A 16904-nucleotide genomic window follows, 5' to 3' on the forward strand; every position below is an offset into this window, starting at 1 on the left:
TATGTACAGTGCCTTAAATATTTTGTAATTCTATGCTGATAAAGAAGAATATCAATATTTGCAACTGAACTGGGCAAAGGGCAGATTTTACAAACATAGCCTCATGATATACAGATTCTTTGAATGAACACATGTAGCAGAATGCAAAGTACAGACGATATTGTGCTTGTCAGTGCCTGAGCATCAGTAAAACATTTGTGTAGATGCAGTGGATGCTATGGTCAGGCAAAATTTATGTTATGAGTATATATTCCTTAAATCTACCCTGTAACAACATTTTCAATTCCCATTTCTTCTGAGAAGTAATAACTGACGTTTGACCATGACACAGACTTTCTCCATTGCATTAAAAATTGGAAGAATTCTGGAACAATCATAAATCCTGTCCTCAAATGTGATGTTTTGTAGGGCGAGAGTTGAATAGCGGTGCTTTGTGCATGACTGATTGGTGGGAACAGCTATCCATTAAATGATAAGTTGTCTTCAATTAAATCAGATTTGGGAATCTTGGCTGCATGGAACCAAGAATGTGCAAAACAGATCAGATCGGAACAGTGTGCCCTGTTGGAGAACTGAGCTCCCTTTTTTGATATGTCTCAGGGAATCTTAAGGGGATGTATAAGGTGCTCTTAGGTCAAAGTGCCCTTTTGGATAGTTAAAAGACAACAAGAATGTGCATAGCTCATTGAAAATGATTAAACTGTCAAATAGTCAAGAGATTTACCACAATCTGAGGAATTCTATTACTGAATTCCTGCTGCACAACTGATTTCTCAAGGATTTATTATTAGAGTGGGGTTCCTTTTATTCTGTTTGATTGACATCTGAAAGTGATTTTAGACTTTTTGATGTGAAACTGTCAATTTTGATGCCTCTTGCGCTAGAATGAAATGTTCATAATTAGATTAGATCACTTACAGCATGGAAACAGGCCCTTCGGCCCAACATGTCCACACCGACCCTCCAAAGAGCAACCCACCAGACCCATTCCCCTACATTTACCCCTTCACCTAACACTATGGGCAATTTAGCATGGCCAATTCACCTAACCTGCACATGTTTGGACTGTGGGAGGAAACCAGAGCACCCGGAGGAAACCCACACAGACGTGGGGAGAATGTGCAAACTCCACACAGACCGTTGCCTGAGGCGGGAATTGAACCCGGGGGTCTGGCACTGTGAGGCAGCAGTGCTAACCACTGTGCCACTGTGCTGCCCATTTACTTCCACAAGACTTTATTGAATGAAGAAATTGAAATGCAGTAAGTCTTTTTTTTTGTGAATGAGAGTGTTATTCCTAATAGTGGTAAGTACAGTACATGCTTGGATTTTAATTTAATAGTACTTAATTATTTTTCCTCTATGCATGGATGCTGAACTCTGTCTATGATGGATACTAGGTGAGTTGGCATAGCATGTGAAACGTCAAAGAGCGGTGGGTTGGTGGCATAGAATGGTATACATTAGTCATTGAGTGATACAGGACAGGGGATTAGCTACAGGGGCAATAGTTAACATGGGGCTTTAAAAGGCCACAGTGGTGTGTAAAGGAGCATAGGTTTGCATAGGGGACATGAGAGACTACGTGGATGGATAGGAGTGGCACAGAGAATATGAGGTAGCATGGGCTGCCATACATGGAGTGTAGGATGTGTGTGGGGATGGAGGATATAAGTGAGTAAGAGCTGAAGGGATGTTTTTTCTTTAATCTGCAGTACAGAGCATGCCCAACCTACATCTACTCCTGTTCTGGGGTTACCTAGCCTGCCTCCAAGGAATGCCACCAGCCTGGAATGAAAACCCAACCCTCCAGGTCAGTTTCTCCCAGGTCGTGTTTGCAGAGCTGGCAGTTTCCCGTCTCTATGTTCACAACCCGGGGATGAAAATCAAGGCCTTACGCAACCTATACTTCCTGTAGGCTTCAATGTTATTGGTGGGGAATTGGACATTTGGTGCCTTCACCAACCAACATCACACTGAGTAACTTCTCATTTGGTAGAGCACAAACTTATGCAAAGTGAAGTTCCAATTACTCACAACCACTTAGTTTCAGTGCTACCTCAGAAGACACTAGTTATGTGTGAATCTTTCCACTTCCCATATGAATCATTCAAGCAGTAAAGTTTATCAGTGCACACTGTGCTTCAAAAATTGGAAACACATTTACAATTACTTTTGCCACATTGAGTTATGATGTAAAGCTTCCCCCTTATACTCCATTCTAAATGAGAGCAACTCCAAATACATATGAATATGCAAATCGGGAGCAGGACTAGGCCATTTAGCACTCCAAGTCGAGAGTGTGGTACTGGAAAGGCACAGCAGGTCAGGTAGCATCCGAGGAGGAGGAGAATCGACGTTTCGGGCATAAGCCCTTCATCAGGAAACATTCTGATAAGGGCTTATGCCCGAAATGTCGATTCTCCTGCTCCTCGGATGCTGACTGACCTGCTGTGCTTTCCCAGCACCACACACGACTCTGATCTCCAGCATCTGCAGTCCTCACTTTCTCCATTTAGCACTCCAAGCCTGCTCCACCATTCAATAAGATCTTGGTTGTTCTTCTTGTGTTCTGAATTCCATAGTCACATGTGCCACTGAAAACCTTTGATTTTCCAGCTGAACATAGAATTTAACCAAACAGATTTCCAAAGTTGCACAATTTCACAGCCCTCCTAAAAAATGCCCCCTGGTTCAGGATTCACCCACAAGATGAGACATCCTGTCTAAGTCCATCTTGTCAAGTCCATGCAGGATCTTATAAAATATCAATCAAATCAGCCTTCAGTCTTCTAAACTCATGTAAAAACAAACTCTGTCTAGTCTTTCCTCATAAAACAACCCCCTCTTTCCACATATCAATCTAGTAAACTTCCTCTGAACCACCTCTAATGCATTTCCATCCTTCCTTAGATAAGGAAACCAGAACTGTGCACAGAGACATAGTCTCACCAATAACCCATATAAGTCAAGCATAACCTTCTTACTTCTATTTTCAGATTGTTTTCAGATTTCATCAACAATGCAATTCACTTCCAGTTTGTAATGGATTCCCAAAAGGACGACATGTCTTACCATGAGTCTTCTCTGTAAAAAGGACCTTTGACTCAGTCGTAAAGTTTTGACCAGTGAGAATCATCCGTTGTCCACCTGTAACGAAACAATTGTCCGTGCTCTGTTTTTCCACCATTGGCAATTCATGTGCAGATCTCTGAGCTGGAGCAATGAAACAAAGTGAACTCATTACAGAAAGACACTAATAATCATTCGAGAACAAAAAACTGAGTCTTACAGCAGCTATTTTTGTTCTTTGTACATAGCTTTCATTTAAATATCAAAGACCTTTAATCATTGTGTCTGTCTGAGTTGATAAATATCCCTTTATGTGTCAATGTTATACCTGACTGTGCAAATATATTCGGCTTACCCAGTTTCATAATGATGTACGTTTTTCAGCCTGAGGACCAGGCTCACCATACAAGTGTAGTATTAATAGCATTAGTGCCCTCAAAGGTTGAAAAGGGTTTCCAAAAAATTGTGTTAATACAATTTGTTTGCTACTTCTATGTCAGAAGCAAAGAAGTACATTTATATAGTACTTTTTATATCCTCATAAAAACACAAAATGCTTCACAGCTCATGAGGTAATATTGTATCATGCTCACTTTTAATACAAGAAATGCAGATTGGATGGTTGGCCATCTTACATAAACAAAGTTTGCAAATCCTGTACATTTGTTTCTTGCTTGCAAGCATGATACTTCAGACGTGACACTTCAGGTCATACTGTCACGTTGAAATATTTCAAAGACAAAAGATGCAATTCCTAGAATAATATTTCATCAATCTGTTAAAAACTTTAAATACACCTTTTTCAAATAGTTTTCACGCTGAGGCTGATGTGTGCATGGAATGAGCTGCCAGAGGAAGTGGTGGAGGCTGGTATGTTACAACATTTAAAAGGTATCTGGATGGGTACACAAATTGGAAGGGTTTAGAGAGATATAGGCCAAATGCTGGCAAATGGGACTAGATTAATTTAGGATATCTGGTAGGCATGGACGAGTTGGACTGAAGGGTCTGTTTCCATGCTGTACGACACTATGACTCTATAACTGATACTGGTTACAATTAGATAAGTAATCTACAATTCACAAATATTTAAATTTTAACTTAGTAAAGCAAAATGTATGATTCAACACTTGTTTCTCTGTGCTTAGATGCACAATAAAAAACCAGCATAGGTTGTGATTAAATTGTCTTTACACTTCAGTCAAGCTGAGGGACAAGGAACAGGTTCATCTTAACAATCAAAGTGGAGTTGTACAAATATTCAATTGTTTTGGTAATCCATGTGGCCCTTCAGTCTTTTTTCTCTTTTAATCAATAAATTTCCAAGAGCCTGTGTGCAATTTCACTTGATGAAGGATTCCATTAACAAATTCTGATCATCTTGTGCTACTTTCATTCTAATACAGCTCCTCACTTGCCAGTGCTAATGTACTTTCTGAATTCCACTCTACTCACTTAACATAATACATCATAGCAAACATGTTTGCTTAACAAACAAAAATATCCAAATCAACTGAGTGAAGGATTTACTTTGGATGAAAAGTACAAACAAAAAATTCAAACAGAAGACAGTTGACAGCTCTCTCTCAGGTGATTTTAGCACAAGACCTTTTCTATCAAAGACAGAGTTAGGAAAATTAAATTGAACATTCACTGCTCATGTTACAGCTGAAATTAGGCAGGGCCTGTTCTATACTCTCCTGCAGGCTTTTCAATATTGTATTAGGCAGCTGCACAAGATTGTCTGGAGTTGAAATGAAACTGGGAGATTCATGCGGCTTGCACTACAGGATGGACCTCCTGTAAAACATCAGCATGAAAGGCAGTTCTGGGTTAGAAATTCCATGAAAGAGAAAGGTAAAGAGAGTGCAGGAGATAAGAATTACATTAGATTGGCTTTTGTTTTATTAATTCATGTAATGTAGACATCACTAGCTTTTTTAAAAATCCATTCAAGGGATGAGGGCATTGCTGACAAGGCCATCATTTGTTGTCCGAGCCTAATTGCCCAGACGGTAGTTAGGAGTTAACCACATTACTGTGGTTCTGGAGACACATGTTGGCCAGACAAGGCAAGGATGGCAGCTTCCTTCCCTAAAGGACATTACTGAACCAGAAGGGATTTTCTCGACAATCGACAGTGGTTTCGATAGAACGTTAATTCCAGATTTTTCAAAATTGAATTTAAATGCTGCCATGTCAGGATACAAACCTGGGTCCCCAGAACATTACCATGTCTCTGGAGTAATAATCTAATGATAATACCACTAGGATATTGACTCCTCAAAGGATTCTGGGAGAATTCAATATCTATTAAATGGCAATGTAATAAATATCCTTGAAGTATGTTTTTGGTTAAAAAAAGAGAAATGAATAAAAGCTAACACAGGCCTGGATGTATGCCATGATGGAGATCCTCTCTGACTTTGACAAGAGGCCAGATGTGTGTGAAAATAAGAAGTCCCATCCCACTAAACATGACATTTTCAGAGGTGAAAATGGGAATGGTTTGTGTATCATGGGTGTGCATTTAACTGGGACAGATGCCATAAAAATCAACAGTTAAACCACTCCTTTACAATTTGGTAAACTTGGCATCTGAAACACCAGATGCGCAGATTGAACCTCATCAGAGTAGGTCTAAACCTTACATCGAAATTCAAGATACCATTTTGGAAAGATAAGGCATCACTCTGGATATGGTCCTCAGACACTCTTTTGGAGAGGTAAAGAGCCTTTGGAATTAAGAGAAGTCACGAATGTGTGTGAAAAGGGCATATGTGTAGTAAGTCTAACAGACATTCAAACTGTCAGGGATCTGTCAAAATCAACCATCACAAAACTTAAAAAAGCAACTGTCAAGAGGACCTGTCAACAGAGCCAACAGAATCTGTTAGGAATGTCAAGAGCAACTGTCAAAGTGAACACAATCTGTCAAGGCATTGAAAAGTTCTGCAATATAAATCTTTGCAAAAATTGTCTGATGTATTTTTAAAAAGTCACTGCTTGCTATTTAACTCTGGTTACTTACAAAAGCATGAGGGCTACCATTACCAAGGTTAGTATGACTGATTTCACAACTATTCATTATCAAAGTAGGATGCCTGCTACTTTGCACATTGCCTGACAGCTACAGGTGGTTAGAAACTTTTTGAAGTAGAACTATGAATCCTAATGGTTGTTATTACACAGAGTTATGCACTTGAAGGAAATATGTGTTGTACTTGAAGGAATGTCAATTTAGCAACTGAGGTTTTGAAAATGAGACGTGCTTTTCAATATAAAAATTGAGGTAATTAACACAGACTGTTTCAAGAGTACCCTAGATAAACATATGAGAGACAACAGGTTGGTGTACTGTCAGGGTTAGATGCTGGGAGAAGCCTAATGTCGAATATAAAATCTGGCAGAGATCAGATGGACTGAATGGCCTGTTTTTCTGCTGTAGCCTTTATGTGTAATAAGATTAGTGTTTCACAATTTCAGGACCTCAGCTAGCTGCCATAATTGCATTTATTGTAAAAAAGCCATTTCTTTTTCTTAACAAATCAAGATGCATCTTTCAGATTTGATATTTGATGTGACCCATTTGCTACTGTATAATCTGTTTTTTTTTCAACATTGGTGGTGTCTGGCACTTTAGATTTAAAGTATTTTTCTATTTTAATGGAACCATATAAGTTGTGATTGACAGTGTGTGCCTACACCTATATTTTACAATATTAAATGCTTGGAGGCCTTTCGACAAATGGGCATCATTACATAAACTTTCGACAAATATCAGTTCTCATTTTGTTCTATTGTACTCAGTATCGTGGCTGAGTTAGACCTTGAGAACAAGTGTGTGCATGCGTGTGTGTATTCTAAAGAACATACTGGTTCATGTAAATGATACATTATAAGAACAGTTGGGTTTGTTAGAAATCAGTAAAACATAGGCTATTATCGTCACGTCATAATCTCATAAGCCTCTGTGTAATGAATGGATTTAACTGTAAAAGAAAACTTACAGCATTCAATGGGATTTGAAGCAACCTGTAGTGACACTGTCCTGCCACTGACTTGAGGAATGTGTACTCGAAATACAAGCCTCACTCTGGTGTTCTTCCTGCCAATGTCCGTCTCCCCTTTCCTCAGCTCGATGTCAGCATTTCGCAGCTTCAGTATCCCAGCACAGTCAATCCTATTAAAATAAAGCACATTGAGCTACATAACATAAAAATATAATTATTTTATTTGTCATAATAACTTTACTTTTCTGCAAGCTAGCAATTCACAGCACATCAGAGTTTGTGAACAGATTGATTGATTGGTAATCAGTTGACTAGATACTGGTCTGCATTTCACCTCTCCAAAAATAAACCATTTTGATGTTGCTCATTCATAACTAACAACAGGAATATGATGTTTCAACAAGTATTTAATGGTCTGCAGTATCAATTAAGTCACACCTTTTTTTTCAGCAGAAACACCTAACTTGAGTCAGACAAGTGTATAAGATTGACAAAGTTCTGATGTACTATTACTGGTTTTGCAAATTGGTCGACACTCAAAAGACAATTTTCATGTTAACTCTTTCCAATGAAAGAGACTATGCAGATGAATTGATCTGTGTTCAGAAGAGAAATTGAAATGTAAGTTACAGCCCTTTGTTAAATGGGAAGGGCACAAGTTCCTAGCACTTCTCAAGTACACTCTGGCAAACACTATTCGGTTGTCAAATGTCTCATAGGAAAATTCCTCAATTGGAGCTCAGTGGGGGCAGGCTACTTAAAGGACACCTTGCCCTTAGCTTTGATCCTCTGCCCCCATCTCTCACAACCACAATCCCAATCCCACCCTCACTCACCTTTGGCCTAGGGTCACTCAACAATCCTGGGGATATCTGGTGGGTAGCAGCTACGACTGCTCTCATTGGCGCTGACGAGGGTGGGGATCTGCTAACCTCTAACTGGCCATCAGCTCTCAGTGGGTGGGACTTTGGTTGCCAGAGTCCAGGCAAGACCCAACAGCAGCCAATTGAGTGCCTGAAAGGAAGGGTCTGAGGAAAGGTCACTCTACCCGAAACGTTAACTCTGATTTTTTTCTCCACAGATGCTGCGAGGCCGGCTGGGCCTTGCCAACAATTTCTATTTTTGTTTCTGATTTACAGCATCCACAGTTCTTTCGGTCTTTACTTTAAGATGTATTTAATGTAGTTTGGTTTCCCCTGTGGAACTGATGTGGGTTCTCTTCCAGTGGGCAATACCTTAATCAGATCAATTAAATACTGCCCCATAAATCTGTTGGATTGTTGTAAAAACCCAACTAGTTCATCAATATTCTGTCAAGAAAATCTGTCATCTTTATCAGAAGAGCCATTGAGTCCTTGACTAGTGTTGGGCAATAAATACCATTCTTGATATTGAAACCCACATCACAAGAATGAAAAGCAGGCTGAATCAACATAAACTAGATGATTCATATTTGAACAGTTGAAAACATTATGGCAAAGGATTCAGCAAAAAAGATTAACAACTGTTCTGAATTTCAAAAGTTATTTAGTGCATAATAGCATCACTAGACAGTTGTACCAACCACACACTGAATTGGCACCAGGCCAGACCTGTTCAGGCAGCTAAACTGCTTCTTGCAACAAGATCTGGATCTTCTGTAGGTTTCTCTTCTCCTCATGAAACGAAACAACAAACTGCACTTGAAAGCAATCCACAATTGATGAGTTTCAGAATTCTTGTGGCACTGGAAATTTCACAGTACTTCAAAATTCTTTGCATCTACTTAGAAAGCCAGAGATTCTGCTTTGAATTCAAACTGGTCCCAAGTGAGCCACTTTTTTTTTTAACTTGAAAATAAGAATTGAGTAAATTAATATTTAAAATGCTTAGCTAAATGGAGTACAAACTTAAAATTGTTTTGACAGGACATGTCTCAACTCTTTCTATCCAGAAAAAAATCTTAACCAGCAAAGTGGAACTATTACTACCTAACCATTCTGCTAATTGCTGTGGCTGGTCATTCAAAAGGTTTTCAGCGCCATTTCATGGAATTATTTCTAATCAGAGGAAATGATCATTCTATCTCCTCTGATCATTGACTGATCAATATAATGGAAAAAAAAATCACTTCCGGGAATGATTGACTCAATTAAAGGTTTGCCAAAATGTCAAGAGGATGTTAAAATAAATTAATGTCAAAATAAGCAGATTAACTAAATTCACAGCAAACCTTAATTTTTTGTGATTCATTTTGGTGGGAAAGCATTCCTTTTCAATTATACTTATACACACTGATAGCTCTGCAATTAATTATTTAGTCCCATGGCTCACAAATGGCAAACAATAGTGTCTCACAATGCTTTTCACTCTCTCTCTGCCTTTAAGAAAGCACGTTTAGCCATCGAAGATCATTTTGCTGAAACCATTGCAAGTATGACAAAATATTTTACAACTACCACCTGAACAGTCCATCAGTAAAGCTGTACTGAACAATTGAAAAAAAAACAATGTCACCCATGGAAATTAAAAGCAGCTATGATCAAAAGCCACAGAGTCTTCTGGGAAAGAATCCTGCCATAAGTAAGTGAACCAGGGTCTGAAACATCACTCTGTAAACACAAGGGCCACAATTTTTCATACAGGCAGTGTGATGGTTTTATAGAATCCCTACAGTGTGGAAACATTGAGCCCAACAAGTCCATATCGACTCTTTGAAAAGCATCCCACACAGACTCACTCCATCCTTATAACCCTGCATTTGCCATGGTTAATCCACCTAGCCTACACACCCCTGAATATTATGGGCAATGCAGCATTGACAATCCACCAAACCTGCATATCTTTGGACTGTGGGAGGAAACCAGAACACCTGGAGGGATCCCATGCAGACATGATTAGGATGTGCAAATTCCACACAGCCAGTCACCTGAGGCTAGAATTGAACCTAGACCTCACAAGCGCTGTGAGGCAGCAGTACTAACCATTGAGTCACCAAGCCTACCCACGCTACCACAATAGCAGCAATGGTATCAATATGATGTATAGGTCAATTTTACAATCTGCATCCTACTATAAAAGCTCTAGCTGCTAGCTCACTCAGAATGGCTCCCCAGTGAAGCCAGCATCAGAAATGTGTATGCGTCTTGCAGGTGCTATTTTGGAGGGGAAGTAGTATATTCAGCCTGGACTCTTGTTCACTTGATTAAGTTTTTAATGGCAGAAATACATGTGCATAGGACCTCTCTTTGGGATGGTGCAGCTGATCATCTGGAATCATATGGAGGCCAACTAATTAGATTTGCAGAGGGGAGATTGGCAGGAAGTCATCAGTCCCACAATTACCTTGTGGGATCAATGTCCAATTTAAATGTCGCAATCATGCAGAATCAGTCTGGCTATTTGTGAGGCCTAGATATGCAATGAAGGCACCTTCAGATCTGTCACCACCTTTTACCCTCCCTCGATCACCTTTGACATTCCCACTTTAATCTTTGACCCCCACTCCATCACCATTATCTTGACCCATCAACACTTAACCAACTGTCATTTACCTTAGAGTATCCCTTCCAATTCCATCAGTTGGACCCTGCCACACTGTTATTGCCCCCTCTCACACTCAACCTGTCAGTCGTTATCTTCAACTTTCTTCTTTCATTCTTGATCTGTCCTCTGTTTAACTTGATTCACAGGACCTCGCGATTAAGGTCAGATAATGTGCAACAAATAATTTCTCCCTCACTGAACCTGCATGATTCACAGCTGAGTCATGCCTTTACTGACTACCCACCTTTCCCACATAGCATTGAACCATCTAAATCAGAAGTTCCCAGCTTTGATTCACCATCTGTGCTAAACTTGCTGATCTTAATATGGGCAACACTTATAGTGCTACAATTAACTTCAGTACCCCATTCTAGAGAAGGGTTCCTGATCACCATCCAATGCCCCTTGCTGCACTGCACACGTGCAAATATCAGATAAAGGCATAATTCCACTCAAATGGGATATAATCACTGGTTGATGAGCCAGGTTCATCCTGGTTTCAAGTCTGGTTTCAAGTCTGGTCACTTGGGTGAATTTCCTGAAGTCTAGAAGTGTCAATGCAGAAAATGAAGGCTTTAATAAAAGTTGTACTTGCATCAGAGCTTTGGCCTGAATTTTCATCATGATGAAGTGCGTGTTCCATTCAGCCAAAAAGATGCCTGAAGCTTTATTCCTGCCCCTAAACCTGACACCTGACAATTCAGGGGTGGCGGTGTTGAGAAGCAAGAATGGGTTGTAATTTGTACATCTGAAGGCAATGCACATACTAAAGTGCAGCTGTCTACAATCAGATCCAATGTCCAGAACATGACTTGTGTATTTTAGAACAAATCTGAGAATACATCAAAAGACTACCTCATAATGGGTACTGGGTGATAGACATGGTGAGAAAAGGGAAAAGGATGGTGCATTGGGAAAGGTAGGGTGACATAGATTGACATAAAGTGTATGAGAGGTCATTGGTAGGTATAAGGACGCAACTTGACTTTGAGGAGCCATATGGAATGGGTGGGGTTCAGGAGGTGGCAAGCATTGCATAGATGAGCCATGAGGTCTATGTGAAGGCAGGGGGGTGGAATTGAAGTCATTTTTTTGTGTTACTCTTTGTTTTTAAACAGGCTGAGAAAAAGCAAAAACGTAGCCATCTGGGGAATTTTCCCCAAGTTTGGTTTGTAAGGGCAGGAATTCTTCCCCCTCTCTCGGCTTTATTCTGTGTTTCGGAAGTAATGATCTATAAATGTGCCTTTGTTTTCTAACTGCTTGCCAGGCTGCTGAGGGAGGGGTGTGGTACAATGTTTAATGCCTCTAATAATAGTAACCATTACAAATGCAAACTTAGTCATATGGGAATATCTGCCTGCTGTAACAGATATTCTTTCACAGGGTTATGTCATTTATGTCTGCGAAGGTAGTAACGAATAACAAGTAAAGCAGATGTAGTGGCTGTAGATGAGGAGGGCATAGTAATTATAGCAACTGCAATCCAGGATAGTCTGAATAAACTTACATTGTCCTTTTGAGTTAGAAGCTAAAGTAGACATCAGTTTATGTGGGCTAATAATTATGCCACTTCACAAATCCAACCCCTTTAAATCCAACCGTTAAACATTACTCATAATACACATAACTACTGAAGACCACACCAATACTTTCTCTTTCACTATGGATCTCTTGCTGCCAAAAATAACTTTCTTGTTAAAGAAACCTTTCTTTGTCAGGATTGATTTTTTTCATTCAAAGTAAACCGAAAGTAACATACTAATGTAAAAAAAGATCAGAGGCATGCTATCAACTTCATTTAGTTTTTGACATAGTTGGCCTTACAATGAGATTCAGGTTTTGGCATCACTACTTTACACTTGAAAAACTTCTTTCACAAAATCAAAATGATATGGAGGAATTTTTCCAGAGAGATGTAATAATGATCTGATGAGATGTCGGAATATGATAAGATTTACTTCAAGCAACCTTTCATACTTTGCATCTGCTCTGCTGCTTTTAAATATCTGCAATGAACTGATAAAATCATTGGAACAAAGGTAAAGCCTGTCATACACAAAAGTAATGTTGGTATCTTGCAATTAGAGGTAAATGCAAGAAATTGACCAGTGTTTCCATGCACTGAAAGCTTGCTAGAGTGAAAAGGCAAGTAACTCTGGGGTCACATCATTAGGTTGGATTATAACAAGTCGGCCTGTATTATTTTTGATGAAAAACTAAAACCCATTAGAATGCTATATTGATGCAGATTTGGCTATTAATATTAGGCAATGTGTTGAGATTTATAACAAAACCAACCTCAACACCTTCTCCTGAACAATCCAAACTTCTCAAAGCCTCTCACAACTTTTCAGTTACATGGCATTACTTGCCTTATATTACAAATGTGCAAAAGTACAATGTTAGCTATAATATGCTTGTGGGCATTCTGAAGTCATAAAAGGTGCTATATAAATATGGATTCTTTCATTCTCTCTTTCACTACTTGACTCTTGACTGCCAACCAAAACAAATATCAGGAAAAATAATTCAGATACTTCAATTCATCAGTTTTATAAAAAACAGTTGCAGGAATCCAACCTCAGATTTTACTGTGTGCCTGTCACATCCATTCAGGGGGAAAATTAACTCCAGGCATTTTAAACAGGAAATTCTCGACAACTGTCATTCACATTTCTAGTAGTGGGCAGCAAAAGCTGGCTGTAAAACAAATAGTGAAGCCATGACCTCCTTTATTTAATGAGAAGATTCTTCGCGACGCAGAAGTGCCTTCCATAAAAAGATGACATTGTCGTTATTAATAATATTACTGTGGCTTCAAGCCAGAAGTTCCTATTTGTTCTAAATGCTTAATATTCCTTCATTATACTGATCCACGTTACAGTAAAAAGCAGAAATACCATGTTCATAACAAAATAAAACATAACAGAAAGAAATTTTAAGTGGAAGCCTCACCTTCAGCACTTTTGCTTTCCCCCAAAGTATTTTTTAAAAAAACATAATTTTTTGACATGCTGTTAATAATTATTGGTTTCAGAATATTGTTTCTGCAGGAAGAAAGTTGAAATTTTCAGTTTTTAACTAAGGACTTACAGAAGACAAGCAAGAGGAGAACACGCCAGGATTCAGAGTGCAACAGTCTGAGGCAACTAAGTATGTATGTCAATTTAGCCCCTTCACATTGACATACACACACAGCAAAGCCTCTAAACTAGTTTGCTGAATGTGATCATCAAATCATACTGGTACCACAACTGTAATAAATCATAATTGATTCATTTGATTTTTAAAGGAGCTGCACTAAAATGGGGAGAGAAAAGTTTCAGGGTCAATTCTGTGTCTATGAGGTTTGTGGATCTCAACTTCTGCACCTCTGAGCAATGGAGGAGGAAAGAAGGTCAGGCAAATGTGTGTCTTCATGGACTTTACTGCAAGTTAGATTAGAAGTTAACATAATGCAATTCACCCTCCTAAATAGCTTGCTGCCACTCAGGGAGCAACGTTTGAAATCAATGGATGATGATAATACGACAGGAGAGTGTAATAACAGCATGCCATCCAATCACATGTGGTTCCTAAGGACCAGGGCTGGGAACCACCAGAGCTATATGAACATTTGGACTTAGAATCAAAACTCAATTTCCATATTTGTATATAATAAAAATTTCAGGAAAGTTAGATGACAGTCAATAATGAGGAGGACTAATTAGTGAAGGACATTAATAAACTTGCAGAATTGACAAATGAAGTTCAACACAGTTGCATGTGAGGTTATATATTTTGATAAGAAGAAGATGAAAGTCATTTATTGTTCAGAAACTGCAGGACTTGGTAGGGTAGACAAACAAAGGAAAACTGCTGTATAAATATACTAACCTGTATCACAGGTTAACAAGATCATAAATAAAAAGCGAACCAAGCCTTTATTTCTTGAGGAATTGAACTGAAAATTTCAAAAGTTATGCTAAAACTCAAGGTCTTTAAAAGCTGTATAAAATTTTGGCTACATCTCACTTCGGCTTGGATTCTTGGGGACTCATGAAGATTCTGTGGAACTTTGAAAACACAGGTGGTATTTGCAAGTGCAAGTCCCACCCTCATTTCTGACAGATCCTTTCTTGCTGGTAGAAAAAAATGAGGGGTGTGTGACTCACAAAAGGGAAACCTGAACTCAGTAGGTAAACTCCATTTTTACTGTAACAAGGATATTAACCCACAACATGGGAATCATTTTTTTAAGAGTAGACCTAAATGCTCCTGAAGGCAGAGAAGAATTTTCATGAAGTGAAGTTAGTTAAAACCCCAGCTCTTAAAAAAATGTATTTAGAAAAAAAAACAGACTGTCTATGTTATTTCCAAGATGTCAAATAAATTCTTGGCTTCCCTCAGCTATAATTATCTCTGCACTGGGGTCCCCAAGTGCAAAGAAGTGTGAAAGCCAAAAGGCCTAAAATGTAACAAATGAACTGGAGGGGGAGTCCCAGAAAACCAACACAAACCTTTTAAACAGTTCACCACCGCATTTGACAGCCCCCGTAATCACCAGGGGGTGGCAGGCCTCATTCTTGCCCAATCCCAACTCTCTATCCTGGAACAAAGATCCCACTAGCAACATTTCCTGGCTAGCAGCACCCACCTTAGGAGAGAAAATCCATGCTTTACAGGGATGCCTGAAGGTCTAGATACTGTATCGTAGGTAGTGCACTTGGAGAAGGTGCAGAGGAAATTTCCAAAGATAGTACCAGTAATAGGTGGGTATGCACATTAGGAAATGATTTGACAAGGTGGACCACTTTTCTCTTGAAAAATAGCTGAGGAGGATCCAAAAGATATCTTTAAAATCCAAAAGATTTTGAGACTATGGATGGGAGAATACTGGAATGGCTCTGCCTAAAGTATGGATTGAATAGCAAGCCTATCCATTGAGTTAGATTAAAATTAACCACATTTCTGTCTAGGCTAATCACTATGGCATGGTATTAGTGAACTGCTCAGGCCTGTAGAATCAAACCTCAGCAATAGCTAGCGCCTGCAGAAGACATGGCAAAAAAGTAAAATAAAGAGTTCAAATCTAAAGTTTGATACAACCAGTTTATAGTCACTGTTTCCTATTGGTAAGTATGTTACTGAAAACTGTTATCAAATTTCCTATCTTATTATACGAACTTAAAATTTCACACATCAGCTAACTCAAGATAAGAATTAAAGCTGAAGATTTAATCAGATGGGCAGTCTCAGGATGTGTTTACTACATTGCAGCTTGTCTCTGGAGAGATATGCTTTGAAACCACTCACAGAAGGCAGTATCCCCCTAGTTTGGTTAACACCCCACAGAGAATAACTCATGTGCAGTGTTAAACCACATTTGCAAACTGTCCAGCTCTCTTAGATCTCCGTGTTAGTTTTTATTCCTATCTGGAGTCAAGTTAAATCAGTGGTATCTGCAAATATTACCACATAATCTGAGCATTTCCATTTTAACAAGCATAATGCTCTTTCCTGGGTACCTTAACTGGAGGTACCATTAGTCATTATAAAAATGGCATTGTCAAATACGTTAATAGCTTCTGGTTTCAGACTAGCGTTGATCCAGAATCAGGTTGTACCCTTTGCCAGTTCAACCACCCCAAATTCGTGTACAACCCTTTAAACCCAAGGCTTTCTACAGATATGTTCCAATCAACCTATTCAGAGAGGTTATTATACAACTCTACAGCAGGTGGAGCTTAAACTCAGACCTTCTAATCCAGAGATAGGGATGTTGCCACTGTGCCACAAGTGTTCTTCAGGACTTTCTATATTAGTGCGTAAGGAAAGCATTCCAGTTCACTAATTAAGGAAAAATGATCACCGACTCTTCCAGTAAATGATCAGGTGTAATATCATGCTCCAATGTACCTACCTTGTCTCTTCAGTCCAAAACCAAAACCTAGTCATTATTTTCTGTCTGCTATACTTAAATCAGCTTTCTTAATTTGAAGAACATGACCTTTGTTGATAGTTACAGAATACAAAATGACAGCAAAAACAATATTGTCTTTTCCAGCTGTTGCCTGTTACCCTGATTGAAAACACTCTTCATACAGCACTACTGTCAAATACAACCAAGTTCTATTCACAAACCAGAGATTTACCAATAGGTGAATGGAAAAAAAATCAGATTGTAAGGAATCTTGCTAATTCACTTCCTAAAAACAACTGTCCCTTTCAGTCATACTAAAGGATATCTTTCTCATAAATATGACCCTAATTTGTTTCAATCTAGTTTTGAAATATGGGTGGTACACTATTAAT

The 16904-nt window shown here is 38.9% G+C and overlaps 1 protein-coding gene across 3 annotated transcripts in view; it reads right to left on the bottom strand.

Annotated features, from left to right (window-relative positions):
• Positions 1 to 16904, bottom strand: part of nfatc2a (nuclear factor of activated T cells 2a) — a 176463-nt gene that overhangs the window by 87612 nt on the left and 71947 nt on the right. For all 3 annotated transcript variants that reach the window (XM_087994939.1, XM_043710247.2, XM_043710246.2), the window contains exons 5-6: positions 7083 to 7255; positions 3076 to 3216 (exon numbers count right to left, since the gene is read on the bottom strand). In XM_087994939.1, the coding sequence (XP_087851065.1) occupies positions 3076 to 3216; positions 7083 to 7255 (314 nt within the window). The remainder of the gene's footprint in view (positions 1 to 3075; positions 3217 to 7082; positions 7256 to 16904) is intronic.

Source organism: Chiloscyllium plagiosum, unplaced genomic scaffold (assembly GCF_037043375.1).
Source record: "Chiloscyllium plagiosum isolate Xiang-an unplaced genomic scaffold, Cpla_swu_hap1 HiC_scaffold_15, whole genome shotgun sequence".
Taxonomy (NCBI): Eukaryota; Metazoa; Chordata; class Chondrichthyes; order Orectolobiformes; family Hemiscylliidae; genus Chiloscyllium; species Chiloscyllium plagiosum.